The sequence below is a fragment of the Drosophila teissieri genome, chromosome 3R (assembly GCF_016746235.2).
Source record: "Drosophila teissieri strain GT53w chromosome 3R, Prin_Dtei_1.1, whole genome shotgun sequence".
In the NCBI taxonomy this organism is placed as follows: Eukaryota; Metazoa; Arthropoda; class Insecta; order Diptera; family Drosophilidae; genus Drosophila; species Drosophila teissieri.
The window spans coordinates 23,873,231-23,894,876 of NC_053032.1; the positions used below are offsets into that span (position 1 = coordinate 23,873,231).

Consider the following 21,646-nt stretch of genomic DNA (forward strand, 5'->3'; position numbering starts at 1 on the left):
AAAAAAAAGTAAGACTAAAAATAATATTTTTTAAAGATCTGATTATTTAGCCGGATTATTAGGATAAGTACCAAATACTCCAATTCTCTGAAGGCAATACAAATACTTTATAAGCGAGTAATTTTAATACGATGCAAACCATTGCAAATTTGAAAAGTAACGTACGTTTAAGATTAGCGCCAAAATGAACGGGCGGTCACACTGAACCGCAGATTGTGCGCACTAACTATCGGCACTTGCCCACCTCTAGCGACCAGCTGATTCGCGCGTGTTGCTGTTGTTGTTTCTGAGCCGTTGCTTTTCGAAATCGAACAAAAGTGGATTGTTTGTTGACAAGCGGTTTCAGTTCGACTCGATCTACCAACGCGACGGTACGCGATTCGCAACGCTCGTCGTCTTTCGATCGCCGCTGGGATTTCAAATCAAAACTGCTAAACACGAGACAAACAAACACAACACTCAGCTGAAAATACTTCAAGTGTTAGAAACTTTTCGGAATAGTGTCGCGTGGGAATAAATTGCAAGTTCTAAATTCGAAGCAAGCCAAATCCGCGGAGTAGATCCGAGTACATTCCAAGTGGGCAGCGCCTTCATCAATGTGTGTGTGTGCGTCCCCGGAAACATAATCCCCATTTACCAGTTACTCACGCACGACGAGATCGGCCGCCGTCTTCAGGTAAGTGCCCAATATCTCTAGAGGATTAAGGGGTTAGAACAAAAACACCCCGACTGCGAGTGGTCACCTGGTCACCTGTGAAGGCTTGGGATTTGGTGCCACTTGCTTTCTGTTGACTTGCGCTTTTCGCTTTTCGCCTTTTCCGCCTGACATTGGCACATTCTTGTCCACGAAAATCGGTTACCTACATATGTATGTAACATACAGTTATGCCAGTGGTGCAATCAAGAAATCGATTAGCAATCGCGGAAGTGACTATACCCTACATAGCAGCACTTTCAACTGGGCATCGTTTTTGGTTTATTAATTAAACTGCATTACATTTTACTTGTTATTGTTTGGAAGCAAATGTGCATTAGTAGCAGGTTTTCTTATATTTCATTAGAGACTATTAATATTTATTTAGAATTTCCTTGCAAAGTAGTTACCTATCAATTAGGTATTTACTGAAAGTCGTAATACCTTGCACACAGTTCAGTATTTTCAGTGTATCACCATGATTCATATTGTATTATATGTTTGCCCTCCAATATTAATAGTTCTCTATAGAACAGGAGGCTCAGCAAGAGTCGAACAAAAAGAGTGCGCAGTCGCAACAGCAACAGCAAATGTCACCACCATTCCTGCAATTCCCACAGCTGTCCTCCTACCACGCATCCTCATCCACATCCCGCACCCACAACCATATACACACAAACATATGTACATACGTACCATGTTCCATGTTCCTTGTGTACATACATGTGTACATAATTCTATTTATAGGCAGGGGCCCATGTCAACGTCATTGTTGTTGTTGTTGGGTTTGTAAAGCAAACTCAAAGATAGATTTGTGTCCCGACCATTTTAATTGAGTGCGGAAATGAGCAAACATTTCTTGGAGCTCCCCCACCAGGGACACAAGTGTCGTTCTCCCCGATCCACTGGCCTTCTGATTCTCCATTCGAGGCACATTTCGTTTATTTATGTGGAAAAGTATGGGGAGAAAATGCAGGGAGCTGGAGGAGCAGGGATCTGGACGCCGCTCCTGCGCATGCGTGTCCATGTTTGCAGACGTGCCCAACCTATTGTGAGCACTTTAAAGCCAATTAAACGGGTTCGTCGATACCCTTTCATGTGGCAAGGGTATTTACCTTTCCCGGGGGGTGAGGAGCGGGTCCTTTTTCACAGGAATCGCTGGCCAGGAACAAACATGAACGTTTATATGGGTGCTAACACTGAATCGTTAATACATATTTCCCTTTCACCTGGTAACATCTAAGATCATTAAACGCTTGTTTTACTTTAGCTGGTAGTGGATTCACAACATTTTATAATACAAATTTAATGGGTTGGCTGAGGTATCACTGTATCATTTCACCTAACACTCGTACAAGGGTGAGCTCTTACGCGTTGGCCATATAATTCCGCATAATTCGAGATCCTTGCGGTGCGCTGAAGGAGGAAGTCCTGTCGCTGTCCCTGTGCTGGCTGTCACTCAAGCCCCGTTCAACCCCCTTTTCAACCCGACGTGACCTCCCCCTCGCCGGGTGGCAAGCGATTGCCAACACGCGCCACACAGCTGACAGGAACCCAGGATCACGATCCTCATCTCTGCCGTCCATTGTCAGCGCCGACAGCTGCCCATATTATATGGAACCTATGATCGGGGAATATAGCAAAGTATGTAGCACAAAGTCGTCGGACGGAGGAAATCCACTTTTTGGAGTGGCCAAGAGTTGGACTCGCGATGCGTTAGACCAATTTGCATATAATACAAAAAGAGAAACACTGAAACGGCCGACGACGATTGTTCAGAGATTCGCAGTGAAAGTCAGCCAGAGTGTGTGGTTTAATTGCAGCTTTTGTTTTGATAGTCGATTAGCATAATTCGAGATGTGTTTTGCTCTTAACGTGGCTTCGTTGATGGATTTTTTATGTACATGCCCCTCTTGTTTTATTCATGTACTCTTTGTTTTTTTGTGGGGCTAACGCCACACGTGCTTGTAAAATATTGGATCAATATATGCAAGGAAAGTGCCGTTTCAGTTTCCTGCTCAAAAATATATATTTCGCACCACGAACAACAACTTTGATTCAAACTATACAAACTAAACTTCGAACTAGGATAAGATAAGATAGAAATTCGTTTTTAAACCCTAAATAAACGAATAATTTCCAGCTTAAACTTCAACAACTTATCCAATGCGAATCATTTATGATAATAATGACTATGTCTATTTTTATGGTTACAAACGACTTCCCTTATTTGCAGTAACATTTAAATTCAAAATCCATAATCCCATCATCTGTAACTTTTTGTGATAAACTGTTACTTTCGTTTGATTAATGACTACCAGTCTATTTATAATTTTTCAATCATTAAACATTCGTTTAAAACAAAGAGACTGAAAATAGATTTACATAGCTAAAGACTTCGATGGGAAAGAGGCTCGACTTTCTGCGATTGACTGGTTGTGGAACTGTGTGGCCAATAAATTTGGTTATATTGTTATATTGTTCGCATTACAAGCAAAACGGACGAAAATAATTATATTTGCCTGGCATTTTTCTGGCGGTCGTCAAACGGGTAATTGTGCTGAGAACCGCGATAAGATTAAATGTTGAAACGATAACACATATTTGGGAACCACACACAGACCGCCCAAAAAAACAAAACAACGGCTGACTGGTTGGCTAACACAAAGCCCCAAATGTGACCCCAAATAAACAAAGTGAGGAGGGCAGCCTTAAAAATGGTGCTCCATGTTTTTTCTCCCCCATACTTACATGTGCGCCAAGTGCAAAGTAACGACTTGCAGGTCGCCGCCATATGGAAAATCTGTGAACATGTGTCGGGGAAAATGACTTATAGGGTCGTCACACAAATCCATCAACGTCTGGAAATGACTTGGTTAATGGCAGTGGCAATGGCAATGGGCATGGGAATGGAAATGGGATTCGGATCTGGGTCTGGGTCTGGATCTCCGGATAGCCAGCGGTTAGCATTTGCATTTTAATTGCATCTCCGAATTGTAGGAAACGAGCAGCGTTAATTGCCGGTTTGGCTCGGAGAGAAAAAACGCTTTTCAATTGTCGGTAGTTTTCCGGCTTTTTACGGATTTCATTTCTTTTGACTGGTCCGCATTAATTGGTTCCACTTGCTCGACGTTTAACTATCGACAGTCATTTCTTCGCCTTAAATAATCCCCCAACTCGCCGCTTCATTTTTTTGTTTTTTTTAAACAATTCCAAGTCATTGAACCCGCACTGCAGCCAAAAGCACTCGACTCGGCATTTGTGGGGCATGAAAAACTTAAAACTAAACTAAAATACGAAAAAAATTATGAACAAAATCGTACAGAGATGGCAAATAACAGAGGCGAGAGATTGAAAAACAAAACGCTACGAAAACTTGTTTCGGTTGTGACTTTTGCGCATGCTCAGCGTTTTGCTTGCCAACGCTTTACGGTACAGTGAACTCTGGCCCCGTCACCGTTGCGTTTTCCCGCTTTCGGTAAAGCGAACCAAACTTGTGTTGTTCTGTGACGTTTGGGCCATAAATTTTACCGCTGCAACTTCTATTGTTGCAAGTGTAATTGCTTTTCGACCAATTTTCCCCCTTTTCTTTTTCCCCTTTTTTGTTTTTTTGGCTATTCGGATGGGCCAAGTTGGAGCATTTAGACCGAGTGACTCATCACTCTGATCGCATTTGGTAGTGGCCACTGGCAGCTGCAAAATCTGCGGCCAAAACGAGTTCAACTGGTTGCCCAGCGATGGCTTCTAAATCCATGCAGTCGCTACAGTTAGGGAAAGGCAGCTACTTCAATCTGGAATAATATGGATTGTCTATCGATTTGATTTTTTCATTTCTGACCAGAATGTCAGGAATACTTATTATTATGTATATTTACATATGTCTGGGTCACCTTTGCAGTTGATTGGGGTCACCTAATCAACATAATTGCCTTAACTCCTATCTTAAGTAAGTGAAAAAAGTTAGTACATTTTCGACCAGTGCACTGCTGAGTTTTGTGGCCCCCGCGCTGCACAATCGCGAATCTGAGCCCAAGTCCGAGTCCGAATCCGAACCTGAACCTGTCGCACCGTTAGTGCGTCCCTGTGCCTCCTCGCCATCCTCGCGGACCCGGTTCCCTGGGCTCCTGGATCACGTGAGCAGGCCTTGGTCTTGACTGGTTGAACTTGATATTGATATCGGAAGATGGTCAAGGAACTGGCCGGAATGGCGAACGCAACTGGTTTTGGGATCATAGGAGATCGGTTCTGGCTGAACAATGCCAATCTGGCCAACAATGCTCATTGGATTCCGATGAAATGCTCAGCCACAGAAAGCTGAACGATTCGCTAACGGACTGTGAGTTATAAGTTGTGAGCTTCTTTCTCAGCGCTTTTGGCCTCAAATTGCCTCCAGTTGTTCGTGGGTTGTTCATGGGTTGTAACCCAGGAAAGTGTCGCAATTATTACACAATTTTCGTGGTTCGCTGTCTCGTTTCGACTTTGCTTTAATTTTCCTTTGTGTCTGAAATGTTTTGGTTTTCCACCGTGGTAGAATGGCATACGAGCTGGTTTCTTCGTTATGAAATGTTGGCAATTGTTTCGCTTGCAATATTATTTTTTGCGTCTTCTCGTTTTCCTACTCTTTGTTTCGGGTTATGCTTGTGCCAGGAAGTGGCACAAATATGCTACACCAAAGGGCTCTTAAAAGAAATGGGTCACCCAGCAGAGTAAACCAGAAAATATGGCAATGGGTTAGATAACAAAAGCATTTCTCAATTTCGTATGCCAACTGTAAGGGAATCCATAAATCGAAATGGTTGGAATTGATAGGGCTTCAATAAAACCAAATCAAATGTGGGGTTTCAAATTGAAAATTTCTCATAACACTTAATTGCCACCGCTTTGCTTCAGTTTCCCCAATTATTTATAATTTTCCCCACAAATTTCCCCATCTAAATCAATTGATTTGAAAGGCCAAGTATCTTTCGTAGATCATCTTCTTCTCACATTTCTAAAAGTTTCGCCGCGAGGCAAATCAAATAAACAACCTGTGTTGTTTCCATTAATTACCAGCTTTTCCCTTTTCAGCCCGATAGGCAACCCCTTTTGGCCAACAGTTTGCCCTTAACCCCCGTACCCGTGTGCATTTCCTTAACTGTCTTTTCATTTTGACCATTTCCAAGCAGCATTGCGCAATGCAACAGAATGCATAACAAAGCGCATGCCAAAACAATAGGCGCATAACGAACATGATTATTAATTATTCAGCAAAGGCAACGGCAACAACGGTCATTTATTGTGTTTGCTTTGGCTTTTGGTTCGAGTTAAGGGCTTTGGTTTTGGTTTTGGTTTCGGTTTTGGTCATCGGCTGCGGGTCTTTTGGCCAAACCGGAAGCTGAACCTCGTCGCTCGCAACGGTAGAACAGTTTTCCATGACACACAGAATGACACGATTTTTTAAGCCATTTTGGACTTTAAATGGGCAGTATGAAATGTAAAAGGGGAAAATGGCTTTTAAAATCAAGCTAGAAGTTCATATGGTATGGTATTTATTGGCAGTGAATCATACTTCAACATGCGAGGCATGCACTTCTTATCAACACCTTTAAGGGCAAGAAACGTAGTGTTACATTAGATAATAACATCATTACCCCTATTTTATAATGCATTAGGGGTGAAATAAAATATTTGAAGCAAGTCAAGCTGTTTCCACTAAGAACTTTTGGAAGAAAACTGCTCTTATGCCGAAAGTTTGACTACTAAGAAGGGCATAATCAACTGGTGCGAGTAATGGGTGTGTAAAAATAAGTATTAAACAGAAAAAAGTGAGAAACTAAAAAAGAACGCAACCATTGTCAGGTGTGGGGTTCGAACCCACGCTCCCTCTCGAGAACCAGAGCTTAAATCTGGCGCCTTAGACCGCTCGGCCAACCTGACTTTGCAGAATCGCCGACAAAAGAGCTGTTTAACCGAACGGCTGCCTGGCAGCCAGTGCCATTTTCGATGGAGGATGAATAAGGGGAAAAAGGGGTGTTTTTCCCCCTCTATATATAGAATAAGTATGTTGTATGTTAAGTACATGCATACAATTGTTTATCTGTTTGTTTGCATAGTGATTAGTTATTCAAATGACTACTACTGACTACTGCTTAATTATATTTATTTAAATACATAGTGGTATTATCCTTGATAGGAAATTTATAATAATTTATACCCATTCGCATAGTTATTTATAGAATGGTTTGCTGCACTCGTGAATAATTGTGTTTTTTGCAAATTTTCGCTCTCATTTCGCTTTGTTTCGTTTCGTTTCGTTCCGTTTGTTGGTATTGATCAAGCGATTACAGAACAGCAGATAGGCAAACAATGGACTCGTGTTCCTCCCCCCCTTTGCAACCCCCTGATTTTCACATTTTCAGGTACGTCACAGCCCGCTGAACTGCTTTATCCGTTCCATCCAATCCCATCCCATTTGCTTTTTAGAAAGCTCGTAGGAAAAGCTCTTGTGATGTCGCTATCAGATGCATCTTTCGAATGCGAATCGCTAATCCAGCTCGGATTTTGTTTTGTTGCTTCCACCCTAATCGCTTTGTTTACCAGAATTCGAGGAGCTTTGAAAAGTTTGCTCTTAACCCAACCCATGTAGCATAACACCCATTACACCCCTTGTTGAATGCCCCAGTCAAGCAGCTGTTGCGTGTGAATAACTCAATTTGCCAATTGGAGTGAAACATAAGCAGCGCGGGATAGTCACGAGTATGGAAAGTAGTATATATATTCACTTAAATGACTATTATTCATACGTCTGCGGTCAGCAAAGTTGTACTTAGATTTTAACTTAACTTTACCTCAACCTTAACTTAAACCTTAACTTTATTAACCTATTATGGGATTATTTGTTAGTTTTCTGCATCTTCGAACTAGTGATATTATTGGTGATCCATCTCAAGATCTACTCGCTTGACCCCTGCTGTATGCGTAGTTAAATCCGGAAGTTGTTATTCACGCCGCTGCATTGCCGCGAGGCGACTTCCTGGTGCAACATGGAGCGGCTGCCATGACTCCGTCGCACTTGAGGCAAGTGCCACGGGTGCCATTGTTTGATCCCGCTCCCGAATTGGGGCACAAACAAATAAAACCCTCGTTGAGTGTGGGGAATGATATAAAATGTGCCTGGCACGCAGCTGGAATTATTACTGTGCCACCCACCCACCACCACTACTACTGCCACCATCCGTGTGCCATCGGTAATTGCGGATTCGGCGCAGTTGGCAGCTAACGAAGCCGAATGCCGTAAACGATACGATATGCTGGAGATACACGATGAGCAGCCACCCCGTGTTTCCATGCGGGGCATCCTGCCCAGAATCCGGCAATCTGCAGTGCATGTCGCGCGTTTGCTGCAGTTGTCACGCCACGTGTGTCCGTCGCCCTCTTAGAATTCTCAATCGGTTTTGTCGTTTCCTTTTTTTCGGGGCGGTTGCCCGAATCGTAGAACTCGGTTACTGGGTGAAAACTGCACGGCAACAGCAGCAGCAGCAGCTGTGGCAACATCATCATCATCATCTTGGCAAAAACAGCAGCAACACAAGTTGCATTTGATGTCAAAAGTTCAGCATCGCAAGCAATTTCCCAGTTATATATACACCATATATCTCGACACGCGTCTGCTTTCGATCCAAAATTGTGTTTAGCTCTTAATGTAGGTCAGAAATTGGCATAAATTGTGCAATGGCCACAAACTAATCGAGAAAACTCAATTAAAAGTGAAAAGCTGCATCTCATTGGAAAATCCAGCGGATGGGCAAAAGTTTGCCAGCTATGGTGGAAAGTGTTTAATCGATAGTGAAAAGCGGAAAAGTGAAAATCAATTGTCACTGTGGTAGTCAACAAATCAGCAAACTAGTTGCCAGTATTCAGCATTCACTCGCATCCCAAACGGTTTCACATACAGTCAACCCCCGTGGTGACTCACCCAGCACCCAGCACCCTTATTCGCACTCCCTGGTTCCCCTTTGCATTGAGTGCCAAAGTCTTTGCCCCAGTGCATTGCACTGCTATTAACCTATTGAGGAGTTTGGCCTGCAGTTGGGGATCCCGCAATGGATTTCTATGCCAGCAACAATCCGGTGCACTCGGCCAGCACGGGTGAGTTCAATTAACTTGGCTTAATTGCCAAGACAATCTTATCGCCAGACATTATTTCGATTAGTAAGTGCTGGCAATGGCTTTTTTGAGCATTTCCTTTGTGATCTAGAATAATTGGTAATTGGGTAGCGTCATAGTTAAAACATTCGTGCGAGAGCGTAATTAAAATGCACTTACTTTGTGCAAGAGATTCTTAATTAAATTGATTTGCTTAAATTAATTTGATTAAGTGGGTTGAATCCTTATTAATGTGTTAACAAATTCAATGTTTTATATCTCATATGCCTCTTATGTTTAAAAGTTATTTAAAGCAACTTTATCATAACTAGCTCTTTATTTGTATTGCACAATCTTACAAAAAGGCATTAACAGTTTAGTGACTTTAGTGCTTACTATGCAACTTCTGATTAATTCCAGAATAGACAATGACGAATGCCTGCCAAAAAGTAATGAAAACAAACAGGCAAATTGTGCGCACGTTTTCCAAAAGCGAAGAAAATTACAATAATATAAAGCTGGCACGCAACAATGTTTTCCTTTTTTTTTTGTTTTGTCGACGGAAGAGGGCGAGTAAACATGATGATATCACAGCCCACACCACCCACTCCGTCCAATTTTCGCAAGTAAACATTGTCTACTCTCTGTGCCTTTCAAGAAAATCACGCAGAGGCGTCTGCTTTGCGGGCTTAGCTTCTGGCTAATTGCTATTCGGACCTGGTTTTGGATGGGGCCATGTGTTTGGCTTAGGGTTTGCGTTTGCGTTTGGGTTTGGGTTTAGCGGGTCGTGGGGTCATTGCATGTGCTCGGATTACGTATACGCACGGTGGGCACTGACCAAAAACCAAATAAGCCGGTTAGCTGCAGCAGGTGTCGCCCATTTGGGTGGCTCTGTCAGGCTGCACTTCATCATTTAAGGAGCACAAAAGGTTCGTTTGGTATGTGCGGCTTCACATTTCATAAGCTTCTTGAACATGACTTGGCTGTTTCTCCAGTTCTTCCAGCTCATCCCCTCCAGCTCATCATCCGCCGTTTGGAGGCCTCCGTCCGCTGTGTGTTCTTGATTTTTTCCACACCTTCGCTTCTGCTCTTGTCCATTGTCAATGTCGCCTTGAAGCATTTCCTCCGCCGCCAAGTCATTTGCTGCTGCCACACTTGGTTGCCTGTTCTGCACTGGGAGAAAATCTCACCTTATACCAATCGGAAACTAAAGATTTATGCTGTATGATATAAGCTTCCTGCTACTCTTGTTGTATACAACTATTTCTGTTTACGTTCCTCAATAAATTGAGTTATTTTCAATGAATTATAAAATATTTAACCTTTATTTATAAATAAATGTGCAAGGAAGTAAAATGTTCGCATAGTGCCACCTCGGGTGGAGCAAAGAGTGAGAATCTTGGGAGCCTGCATTTCCATGCCTGGTCGTCGCCAAGAATGCAGCCGGGCCAGTTCTTCTGCCCCCCATAAACGGCCATCAAATGCTGGTTTCGTTTTTTCAGACCTCCATCACTTGGTTCCTAGGCAACTTCTCGCTTTTTATTTCATTTTTTTTTGGTTTTTGCATGCACTGTGTGTGCTTGTTTTTTGCGCAATTTGTAATTTATGCCGCCATCTCATGCGCGCAGCAGATTCGAGTGGCCCAGCCATATGGGAAGGCAGTGGACTGAAGAGCAGTGACTGGAGGAGTGGAGGAGGCCCAGGAGAAGAAGGCGACAACGTGGCCGTGATTGTGGCTCTGACTCTGGCAGTGGCTGTCTTGCATATGGAACAGTGTGTGGAAGAAGCCCCTCCTCCATCGGCTTGCCAATCATTATTTTTTGCTCTGTGCATAATCAAGATTATGTTAAATTGTCTGAGTAATTGTTGTTAATTTGCCTGGGCGCATTATAAAGCGATTTCCACCATATGTCTGGGGTTAAGCTCCGCTTTCTTTCTGGCCACAAACTGGGCTAATTATGATGGATACATTGCAGCCCGTAAATTGTTTACAACACTTCGGTATCAGCACGAGATCGAAGTTTCATTTAATAACCACCCTAATGCTGCATAAGCCACATAGTTGGGGGAAAAACTGAAGGAACATGAGTCACTTCATATGGAACACACCAAAATTCTGGGTCGATAAGACTTCACTTGGCTGTTAATGCAATGTGGTGGTCGTGACATAATTTAAATGCAAATTTCGAGACTAAAAGGTAGCATGAGTCAGCATATAATGGATAGTAACTATTATTATCTTTTATATGTATTAAGTCAATCAATGGCTCATGAGAAATAACCATAAAATTCAGTGTTACAATTGAATAGTGCAAGAAGGTGGATTACTTTCCTAACAGAACCCATAATGCACATCTGCTTTCCATACATCTGTCTACGCTAAACGTTTCCTAAGTGTTCTATTGGAAGAACTCCCACTCACCAAAACCAGTATCTCGGCATCTAAATCTATAGAATAGCAGTCTCTCCGGTTCTCTGTTTGGTTCCCATCTGTCAAAGCAGAGTCCCACAAACTGACGCAAGCTGACTCATTTCGCAAAACAAACGGAGGCTTAACAATCATTTAATAATTTAGCACTTTGCGGCAAATTTATCTTGATGAACTGAGAAAGCCATTGTCTCCCGCTACAGTTCCCCCATACAAAATTCGAGAGCATTTTGTCGCCACAATTTTTAGGTAGTTGGGTAGCTGACATGGAACTATGGAATGAGATCGGGGAAAAAGGGCAGGCAGCATTAACCTAGCGAGCGCTGAATAAATAGATTTCACCTTGACGCGCTCGCCAAAACAGTAATGCCAACGTCACTGTCTCGCTTACCGAAATCAGATATCGGCCGGGGAAGGTGCAGATATATGCATATATAGAGCTACAGCTCCAGAGCAACGCGGCTGCAAATGGGAGCTTGCGGTTTGGTTATACGCTCGTGTATATCTACGTGATGCTAGGTGTTTTGGCAAATCGCAAAACAAGGTCGTACAGCTGAGCTCAGATGGATATATGCATCTACTCTATGGGAAATAGTAGTAAAGTGGTAAATAGTAGAACAGTCGTTCCAATTTTATAGGATTCCTGGAGAAGTGATATTTAGCTGGGAGAAAAGGGTCATCCCTAAGCATCATCGAGTTGGCGGTGGTATGCAGTGTTCTATTATCTCTAAATTGCTAGACAGTAACTACCATTTTGACCTCGCCTGTGGCCGGGGGGCTTATCAACGGGTCTACTCACACAACGCCCATGAGTCAGAAGCAGAAGGCAGTGCATGACCAAGAAAGGTAACCAGCGAATAGACACAAACGAAAGGCGAAATGAGCGGAGACAGACGAAAAACAGAAACTGCCACAGCGACAGCAGTTAAAGAACAATGGTATCCATATGCCAGGGAGGCAGGCGAAGGTACCTCCAGAGCCACTACCAGTACCAGACCCAGTACCAGTACCAGTTCCTCAGCTCATCAGCTCATCGATTGCTCAGTTTCTTAGCTGCTCAGTGGCTCAGTTCCCAGAAGAGAGACTGAGAGAGCCGCAGAGAGAGAGAGATAGAGGAAGGCACAGGTAAAATGGCCATTAAACACCGGCACCACTACCGGTAGTAGTAGCCCTAATGCCTCGCCGAGAGTCACAGTAGAAATCTCTCCAGCCAGCCAGCCATTCAGCCGATCGCTCCACTCCAGTCCACTGATTCCACTCCACTCCACTCACTTGTCTTTCCGCACTCGACCAGTGTGGAGCGTTGTACCTGGCCGGAATCGCAGTTCTCGGTTCTCTCTGTGTTGGCACTGCGAGGTAGATAAGATTTTTCGCATTGATATTGTCCCGCGCCATACGCTTGTACCTGACATAATAAATGTAAAAGCGAAACTATTGAAATTGTCTATTGTTTGATTCATTCGGTATTATAGTGTTATAGTGTTTCATTCTGTTTCATCATTTGCAGTGCGAAAAATGTTGGAGGACACCCAACTGGTGTGGGTGCGAGACGCCGCCGAGGGCTATATACAGGGCCGGATCACCGAGATCGGCGCCAAGGAGTTCGAGGTTACGCCCACCGATCGCAAGTATCCGAAGCGCACGTGCCACTTCGATGATATCCACTCCTCGTGCGATGGAGCCCAGGATCACGATGACAACTGTAAGTAACCAAGTTTCCCAAATATTTGATGACATGGATGTGGCGTCTTATCTGAGCCCCTATTATTATATAAGTTGGTTAGGAAAGTGCAAGTACTGCTCTTGATCGCCAAAGAACTTTCCAGTTCCATTTGGATTTAGTTGTAGCATTCAAGCCATAATATACGCGTAAACCAAACATTTCTTTATACCCTATATAAAGCATTTACTACGAACAATCATTTAAGTGAACCTAGAAAGCGAAACCACCAAAAGAGTTTAGTAGGGTAAAGATAAAGATTTCGAACGTCAGTGATCTTTCATTAATATCAGGGCTATGAGGCACATTTTCAACTGCAGCAGGTAGCGATCTTATCTACCAACCCGATAAGATGGCTTTCACATTAAAGATACCACCACCTATGTAGAGCGAAGTTTTTCAGTGAATTAGCTTCAAATTGAGTGAAAGAAACCCTGGGCAGTGGGATGGGACAGATCTGACGAAATGCTGTGTGTGTTTCCCAACCCAAGAGTGGGGTAATCGTTAGCTACGCTTGCTTACCTGACCTCCGAACCCTGCAGACAGGCGGGTGAAAGTGGTCGGGGGGTTCGGGCCATAAAACGCGTACAATTTCCAGCGTTTTACTAACCCAGTTGATTTTATGTTGCAGGCGAACTCATGCTGCTCAACGAGGCCACATTTCTGGACAATTTGAAAACACGTTACTACAAAGACAAGATCTACGTGAGTACCCAAAATAAGAAGCCACGAAAATGAAACCATGTTAATAACTTGAATTGCAGACATATGTGGCCAACATTCTGATCGCCGTGAATCCGTATCGTGAGATCAAGGAGCTCTACGCACCCGATACCATCAAGAAGTACAATGGTCGTTCCCTGGGCGAACTGCCACCTCATGTCTTTGCTATTGGTAACTACAATTCATATTCTATAAATTAAAGAAGTTTGTAATCGAATTCAATATTCACCCACAGCGGATAAAGCCATACGGGATATGCGAGTGTACAAGTTGTCCCAGTCCATCATTGTGTCCGGAGAGTCGGGCGCCGGCAAGACGGAGTCCACCAAATACCTGCTGAAATACCTGTGCTATTCGCACGACAGTGCCGGTCCCATAGAGACCAAGATATTGGATGGTAAGTGTATCATATTTGGGCATGCTTGAGGAACAGCTCCTAATGATTATACTCCCGCAGCCAATCCCGTGCTGGAGGCCTTTGGTAATGCCAAGACAACCAGAAACAACAACTCCTCGCGATTTGGAAAGTTCATTGAGGTGCACTACGATGCCAAGTGCCAGGTGGTCGGTGGTTACATATCGCACTACTTGCTGGAGAAGAGTCGCATCTGCACGCAGAGCGCCGAGGAGCGGAACTATCATGTTTTCTACATGCTCCTCGCCGGAGCTCCACAGCAGCTGCGGGATAAACTGAGCTTGGGCAAGCCAGATGATTACAGGGTAGGTCTTCCCCGTACATTTCTGAGTTCTCTCTTCATGGCTTAACTTTCTTTGGCAGTATCTCTCGGGCTGCACACAGTACTTTGCCAACGCCAAGACGGAGCAGCTAATACCGGGCTCACAGAAGTCGAAGAATCACCAGCAAAAGGGTCCGCTTAAGGATCCGATCATCGATGATTACCAGCACTTCCACAACCTGGACAAGGCGTTGGGCCGTCTGGGCCTCTCGGATACGGAGAAGCTTGGCATCTATTCGCTGGTGGCAGCTGTGCTCCACCTGGGCAACATTGCGTTCGAGGAGATACCCGATGATGTGCGCGGTGGCTGCCAGGTGTCGGAGGCCTCGGAGCAGTCGCTGACCATCACCAGTGGGCTGCTGGGTGTGGATCAAACGGAGCTGCGCACTGCCTTGGTGTCCCGAGTGATGCAGAGCAAGGGCGGCGGCTTCAAGGGCACGGTTATCATGTAAGGATCGAAATTGATGGGATTTATGGTTATCGCTTGATGACTAACAAAACGTTCATTCTGGCAGGGTTCCTCTAAAGATCTACGAGGCAAGCAATGCTCGGGATGCCTTGGCCAAGGCCATCTACAGTCGACTCTTCGATCGCATCGTGGGCCTGATCAACCAGAGCATTCCCTTCCAGGCTTCGAACTTCTACATCGGCGTGCTCGATATCGCCGGCTTCGAGTACTTTACGGTGAACTCGTTCGAGCAGTTCTGCATTAACTACTGCAATGAGAAGCTGCAGAAGTTCTTCAACGATAATATACTGAAAAACGAGCAGGAGCTGTACAAACGCGAAGGCCTCAATGTGCCGGAGATCACTTTCACGGATAACCAGGACATCATTGAGCTGATCGAGGCCAAGTCGAATGGCATCTTCACGCTGCTCGACGAGGAGTCCAAGCTGCCGAAGCCCTCGTACTCGCACTTCACCGCCGAGGTGCACAAGTCCTGGGCGAATCACTACCGCCTGGGTCTGCCGAGATCCTCGCGTCTGAAGGCCCACCGCACTCTGCGGGATGAGGAGGGCTTCCTGGTGCGTCACTTCGCCGGAGCTGTGTGCTACAACACGGAGCAGTTCATTGAGAAGAACAACGATGCCCTGCACGCCTCGCTGGAGGGATTGGTTCAGGAGTGCGATAATCCCCTGCTGCAGACCCTCTTCCCCTCGGGCAGTAGCACTTCGGTGCGTGGCAAGCTCAACTTCATATCCGTGGGATCCAAGTTCAAGACTCAGCTGGGCGAGCTAATGGAGAAACTGGAGCAGAACGTAAGTAACACGATGGACTTTTAGCTAAAACCGAAACTAAATGATGCCACCTTTCAGGGCACCAACTTCATACGCTGCATCAAGCCCAACAGCAAGATGATCGACCGACAGTTTGAGGGCAGCCTGGCGCTGGCCCAACTCAAGTGCTCGGGCACCATTTCGGTGCTGGAACTCATGGAGCACGGTTATCCATCGCGTGTTCTCTTTGCCGATCTCTACAGCATGTACAAATCGGTGCTGCCGCCGGAACTCGTTTCACTGCCGGCTCGCACCTTCTGCGAAGCCATGTTCCAGTCCCTCAATCTGAGCGCCAAGGACTTTAAGTTCGGCATCACCAAGGTCTTCTTCCGACCGGGTAAATTTGTGGAGTTCGACCGCATCATGCGCTCTGATCCGGAGAACATGCTGGCCATAGTGGCCAAGGTCAAGAAGTGGCTGATTCGATCGCGTTGGGTCAAGTCCGCTCTGGGAGCCCTCTGCGTGATTAAGCGTAAGTAGTCCCTTGAACCACTTTGTATGAACTTTCGTGTATTATTTCTTATTTCTCTTCCCTAGTGCGCAACCGAATCATCTACCGCAACAAGTGTGTTCTTATAGCCCAGCGCATTGCCCGTGGTTTCCTGGCTCGCAAGCAGCATCGGCCACGCTACCAGGGAATTGGCAAGATCAACAAGATCCGGACCAATACGCTCAAGACAATCGAAATAGCCAGTGGCCTGAAAATGGGTCGCGAAGAGATTATCAGCGGGGTGAACGATATCTACAGGCAGATCGATGATGCCATCATGAAAATCAAGGTAAGTCTTGGTAAATGCCAGTGTAACTGAATCGTTCTTAACTGAATCCTTAATCCAAAACAGATGAATCCACGCATTACCCAACGGGAAATGGACTCGATGTACACCGTGGTCATGGCCAACATGAACAAGCTAACAGTTGATCTGAACACCAAGCTTAAGGAGCAGCAGCAGGCGGAGGAGCAGGAGCGTCTGCGCAAGATCCAAGAGGCCCTGGAGGCCGAGCGTGCCGCCAAGGAGGCGGAGGAGCAGCGCCAGCGCGAGGAAATCGAAAACAAGCGACTGTACGTATTAGTTTCTATGAGTTTTGTATTCTTAACCAGCTTCCCATCTAAAATCCACAGCAAAGCGGAGATGGAAACTCGACGAAAGGCCGCGGAAGCTCAGCGCCTGCGCCAAGAGGAGGAGGATAGGCGTGCGGCCTTGGCGCTGCAGGAGCAGCTGGAGAAGGAGGCCAAGGACGATGCCAAGTACCGACAGCAGCTGGAACAGGAGCGACGCGATCACGAGTTGGCCCTGCGTTTGGCCAACGAGTCCAACGGCCAGGTGGAGGATAGTCCACCAGTTATTCGCAAGTATGTAATTATATGGTCAAAACCTAGATCAAGTTTCAAGTCCAGAAATAATTGGGTGATGTCTATATTAAATGGGGTTTAGTTCGAATTGGCAAAAAAGATATTTTGTTTGTTAAAATATTAGATACCTATCAGATTTGACCAGTTAGGTTCTCCATTTATATTGTATATATTAATTATTTTATAAAACTCACCAACTTTTTCCTTTTCCCCCACACGGAAACCACTCCACACTTTCCACAACCAAACACCACCACCCAACACCCAATCCAACCCAACGAACACAACACAGTGGTGTCAATGACGCGTCTCCCATGGGTTCCAACAAATTGATCAGGTATAGCACGCTTTATGAATTACCTATGTCTACCACTCTTGTAAATTTTGTCAATCTTTTCTTGCTTTCCCAAAAACACTAATTGGATAATGACTACCATAAACAAAAACCAAAAAAAAAAAAAAACAAATCAACAAACAATTCTTTACTACTTTAACTACTTTACTTTCTGTATATTTTTGAAAAAGTTTTTCACAAGTTGTGTCAAACATTGCTTCGCGGTACTTGAATAAGTGAGTTGGTGCTGGTTTTGAAATCATTTCATACTAACTAAATTACTAACACCTAAAGTAATGAGCTCCTCGTGCCCACTAATCCAAATCATCTGTAGCATCTACTACTACTACTATTACTACTAGCAAATTCCCATTGGCTTTTAGTTATTTATTTATCCTGTCACTATGAACATTTGATGCCATCAATGACTCACTTTGTTTGCTTGCGCTGATATACATATCTATGTAAAAGTATTTACTTCAATATTATGCTAATTGCTTTTGCTATTCCTGTGGCAGATCGGAAAATGTTCGGGCCCAACAACAGGCGCTGGGCAAGCAGAAGTACGACTTGTCCAAGTGGAAGTACTCGGAGCTGCGTGATGCTATCAACACGTCCTGTGATATTGAGCTGCTTGAGGTGAGTCCTTATATACATATATTATTTTTAAAAAAACTAAAAGATTAACCCCATGATTTTGTAGGCCTGCCGTCAGGAGTTCCATCGCCGCTTGAAGGTGTACCACGCCTGGAAGGCAAAGAACCGCAAGCGCACCACCATGGATGAAAACGAGCGTGCCCCACGCAGCGTCATGGAAGCCGGTAAGTAAAGAGCACAGATATAGTTATTGTATAATATTATTAACCATCTCTATTGCAGCCTTCAAGCAGCCGCCTTTGGTGCAGCCAATCCAGGAGATTGTGACCGCCCAGCATCGCTACTTCCGGATTCCCTTCATGCGCGCCAATGCGCCGGACAACAGTAAGTGTTCATCTAGACCATAAAAATATGAGATATATTGATTAATTCTTTTGCAGCCAAGCGCGGCCTGTGGTATGCCCACTTTGATGGCCAGTGGATCGCTCGCCAGATGGAACTGCACGCGGACAAGCCGCCAATTCTGCTGGTGGCCGGAACGGACGACATGCAGATGTGCGAACTCAGTCTGGAGGAGACGGGTCTGACGCGCAAGCGCGGCGCCGAGATCCTGGAGCACGAGTTCAACCGCGAGTGGGAGCGTAATGGGGGCAAGGCCTATAAGAATTTGGGTGCCAAGCCGAATGGGCCAGCTGCCGCAATGCAGAAACAACAGTAGACCCCCAATACAGCAAACAGGCACTGCATTAATCAAATACGTTGCCGTTTCGATGGTCAATAGGTCAAAATTGGGAACTAACGAAACTCGAAAATAAGTTTTTTGTCAGTCAAATTTTACTGAAAAGCGACCACGTCCATGAAACATTTTTTTAGTAAATATAACTCTATTCGATTAGAAATGTGAAACTTTTAATTTGGATTGCGATACCATTTGCCCAATCATTTTGTGCGCGCCCGGACTGTTTTTTGGGGGCCTTATACACATAGCTATACAAATATATATCTCTAATTAAGTGAATCTTATGATGTAAAAGGAAACGGCAAGTTGTATTTAGTATTTAACTAATTACTATTTAAATTGTGTATTTAGTTCACTGCGATGTATTTACATAATTGAATATATATTTTACAGTATTTTAAAAATAAATATTGAATCAAAATCAAATTTCAATTTAATACTTAATCGGAACTCAAAATTAACGGTAACCCTCAGCTCAGTGTGAATGGGTCGTTTTAGCTGGTGTTTCTCGAGTAATTCAAGTCTCAGTGTGCACAAGCTATTTTAAAGAAGAGTGTGACCCTTCCGTACCGTAAGTTCAGGGTGACCATCATGGCCATGCGATAGTACTTGAAAATACGGTCACCATAAGTTGGCAACACTGGCCCCGGTCTGAAATAAGCCAATTTGTATTTAAGCCTATTTATCTGTGTTAAAAGCCAGTCCGGGATTAACAGGTGATTCATTCAGCATGCCCACCATTGGAGTTAAACGGGATCTGCTCTTCGAGGCGCTCGGCAAGACGTACAGTGAGTTTGCAGAGTCCACGTGTAATCACGTTTTCATAGCTTGGAGCTCCCTAATGTTTACCCCTTTCCCGTAGCCGATGATGAGTTCCAGGAGCTGTGCTTCGCCTTCGGACTGGAGCTGGACGAAGTGGTAGGTGCGGTCCATTAATAAAGAGTACACATATATTGAAACGCCCTGAGATAATCCCCACAGACCACGGAGAAGCAGATGCTGACCAAGGAACAGGGCGATGTGGCAGCGGCGGCCAATGCCAGCGAGGAGATCATCTACAGAATCGACATACCAGCCAACCGGTACGATCTGCTCTGCTTGGAGGGTCTGGTCACGGGTCTGCTGGTGTTCCAGGGAAAGTGAGTTCGAAACTTCGCTTTCCTATCAATGAAATCATACAAAACTCTGCCTTTCAGACTCAAGCCTCCTAAGTTCCAGTTTGTGGAGCCGGCCAAGAGGCAGATGCTGAAGATTGACCCTTCGACGGCGCAGATCCGTCCGTACGCTGTGGCCGCTGTACTTCGGAACGTCACCTTTACGCAGGCCTCCTACAACAGTTTCATCGATCTGCAGGACAAACTGCACCAGAACATCTGCCGCAAGCGTACGCTGGTGGCCATTGGAACCCACGATCTGGACACCCTACAGGGACCCTTCAGTTACGAGGCTCTGGCGCCGGAACAAATCAAGTTCAAGCCTCTTAATCAAACCAAGGAGATGACTGGCAGCGAGCTCATGGACTTCTATGCCACGCATGCGCAGCTGAAGCAATATCTGCCAATCATTCGGGAATCGCCGGTTTATCCAGTGATCTACGATGCCAACCGTGTGGTGCTTTCACTGCCGCCCATAATCAACGGTGATCATTCCAAGATCTCGCTGAAGACCAAGAACGTGTTCATCGAGTGCACGGCCACGGATAGAACGAAGGCGAAGGTGGTGCTGGACACCATTGTGTGCCTCTTCTCCGAGCACTGCGCCCAGAAGTTTACCGTGGAGCCGTGCGATGTGGTGCAGCCCGATGGCAGTGTGATCTCCTACCCGGAACTGGAGGTGCGCGAGGAGCGGATATCGGTAAAGCGCGCCAATGCCTATATTGGCATCGATGAGCCGGCGGAAAAGCTCGCAGATATGCTGACGCGCATGTATCTGGAGGCCAAGGTCGATGGCGACTCGCTGGTGGTTAAGATCCCACCCACGCGGCACGACGTGATCCATGCGTGCGACATCTACGAGGACGTGGCTATTGCCTATGGCTACAATAACATCAAGAAGTCCCTGCCTGCATTCATGCAAATAGCCAAGCAATTCCCACTGAACAAACTGACCGAACAACTGCGCGAACAGGTGGCCCAGGCGGGCTTCACCGAGGCGCTGACCTTTACGCTCTGCTCTCGGGATGATATTGGACGCAAGCTGAACAAGAACATCGACGCCCTGCAGGCCGTGCACATCGGCAATCCCAAGACGCTGGAGTTCCAAGTAGTGCGCACGACTTTATTGCCCGGTCTCCTAAAGACTCTGGTGGCCAACCGCAAGATGCCGCTGCCCCTGAAACTCTTCGAGATCAGCGACGTGGTGGTTGCCGATGAGAGCACGGAAGTTGGTGCCCGCAATGAGCGAAGGGTGTGTGCCGTAAACTGCAACAAGACCGCTGGCTTCGAGGTGGTTCACGGCCTGCTGGATCGCGTGATGCAACTGCTCTCTGTGCCCTGGAAAACGGCCAGCGGGAACAAGGGATATTACCTTCAATCTACCGAGGGTAAGCTGCCGAAAAGTTCTTTTGATCTTTAGTAACCCAATTTCCATTTGATTTTAGATCCCAGCTATTTCCCTGGTCGCTGTGCTAATGTGATGTACGATGGGGTTGTCATCGGCAAGATTGGTGTTTTGCATCCCACAGTGCTGCAGGCCTTCGAGCTAACCACGCCCTGCTCGGCGGTGGAGTTCACCATTGAGCCTTTCGTCTAAAAGATTGAAGCTATTTACGAATGTTTAACATTGTCTAAAAGTTCACAAATAAATGATCACAAATAAATTAAATAAAAGCAATATCCCAATCCATTTTAAACCAAACAATTTGTTGTAATTTTTTATTTATGCTGTTTAATGTTCTCTTTTATATTTTTCCTTCAATA

At 45.2% G+C, this 21,646-nt stretch overlaps 2 protein-coding genes and 1 non-coding gene across 6 annotated transcripts; 2 read left to right on the forward strand and 1 right to left on the reverse strand.

The window, feature by feature from the left end:
* The first annotated feature begins 369 nt into the window (after positions 1 to 369).
* LOC122622662 (myosin heavy chain 95F) lies at positions 370 to 18,888 on the forward strand. 4 transcript variants are annotated; one of them, XM_043801291.1, is made up of 18 exons: positions 370 to 676; positions 12,754 to 12,948; positions 13,598 to 13,671; positions 13,731 to 13,860; positions 13,925 to 14,086; positions 14,147 to 14,409; positions 14,468 to 14,874; positions 14,942 to 15,686; positions 15,744 to 16,176; positions 16,242 to 16,483; positions 16,547 to 16,767; positions 16,828 to 17,058; positions 17,351 to 17,395; positions 17,584 to 17,628; positions 17,911 to 18,031; positions 18,096 to 18,213; positions 18,272 to 18,373; positions 18,430 to 18,888. In XM_043801291.1, exons 2-18 carry the CDS (start codon positions 12,762 to 12,764, stop codon positions 18,705 to 18,707), a joined length of 3,804 nt encoding a protein of 1,267 aa, XP_043657226.1. In that variant the 5' UTR covers positions 370 to 676; positions 12,754 to 12,761; the 3' UTR covers positions 18,708 to 18,888. The 4 variants fall into 4 exon arrangements, with proteins under 4 accessions (XP_043657226.1, XP_043657227.1, XP_043657225.1 ...); XM_043801292.1 differs by lacking the exon at positions 370 to 676 and adding an exon at positions 12,453 to 12,602; XM_043801290.1 differs by lacking the exons at positions 370 to 676; positions 17,584 to 17,628.
* On the reverse strand, positions 6,527 to 6,610 carry Trnal-uaa. Its single transcript has one exon. It is a non-coding gene; the product is annotated as a tRNA-Leu (tRNA).
* A 299-nt stretch (positions 18,889 to 19,187) lies between the features above and the next one.
* Positions 19,188 to 21,584, forward strand: LOC122622663 (phenylalanine--tRNA ligase beta subunit). The gene is made up of 5 exons (XM_043801294.1): positions 19,188 to 19,516; positions 19,591 to 19,646; positions 19,710 to 19,867; positions 19,925 to 21,270; positions 21,328 to 21,584. Exons 1-5 carry the CDS (start codon positions 19,459 to 19,461, stop codon positions 21,477 to 21,479), a joined length of 1,770 nt encoding a protein of 589 aa, XP_043657229.1. The 5' UTR covers positions 19,188 to 19,458; the 3' UTR covers positions 21,480 to 21,584.
* Positions 21,585 to 21,646: the final 62 nt, after the last annotated feature.

Bases quoted from the DNA above. Each gene is read 5' to 3' on its own strand.
- LOC122622662 (XM_043801291.1), top strand. From the start codon at position 12,762: ATGTTGGAGGACACCCAACTGGTGTGGGTGCGAGACGCCGCCGAGGGC. The intron at 13,861-13,924 runs GTAACTACAATT...ATTCACCCACAG, and splicing joins ACCTCATGTCTTTGCTATTG to CGGATAAAGCCATACGGGAT. The intron at 18,374-18,429 runs GTAAGTGTTCAT...ATTCTTTTGCAG, and splicing joins CGCCAATGCGCCGGACAACA to CCAAGCGCGGCCTGTGGTAT.
- LOC122622663 (XM_043801294.1), top strand. From the start codon at position 19,459: ATGCCCACCATTGGAGTTAAACGGGATCTGCTCTTCGAGGCGCTCGGC. The intron at 19,517-19,590 runs GTGAGTTTGCAG...CCTTTCCCGTAG, and splicing joins GGCGCTCGGCAAGACGTACA to CCGATGATGAGTTCCAGGAG. The intron at 21,271-21,327 runs GTAAGCTGCCGA...ATTTGATTTTAG, and splicing joins TTACCTTCAATCTACCGAGG to ATCCCAGCTATTTCCCTGGT.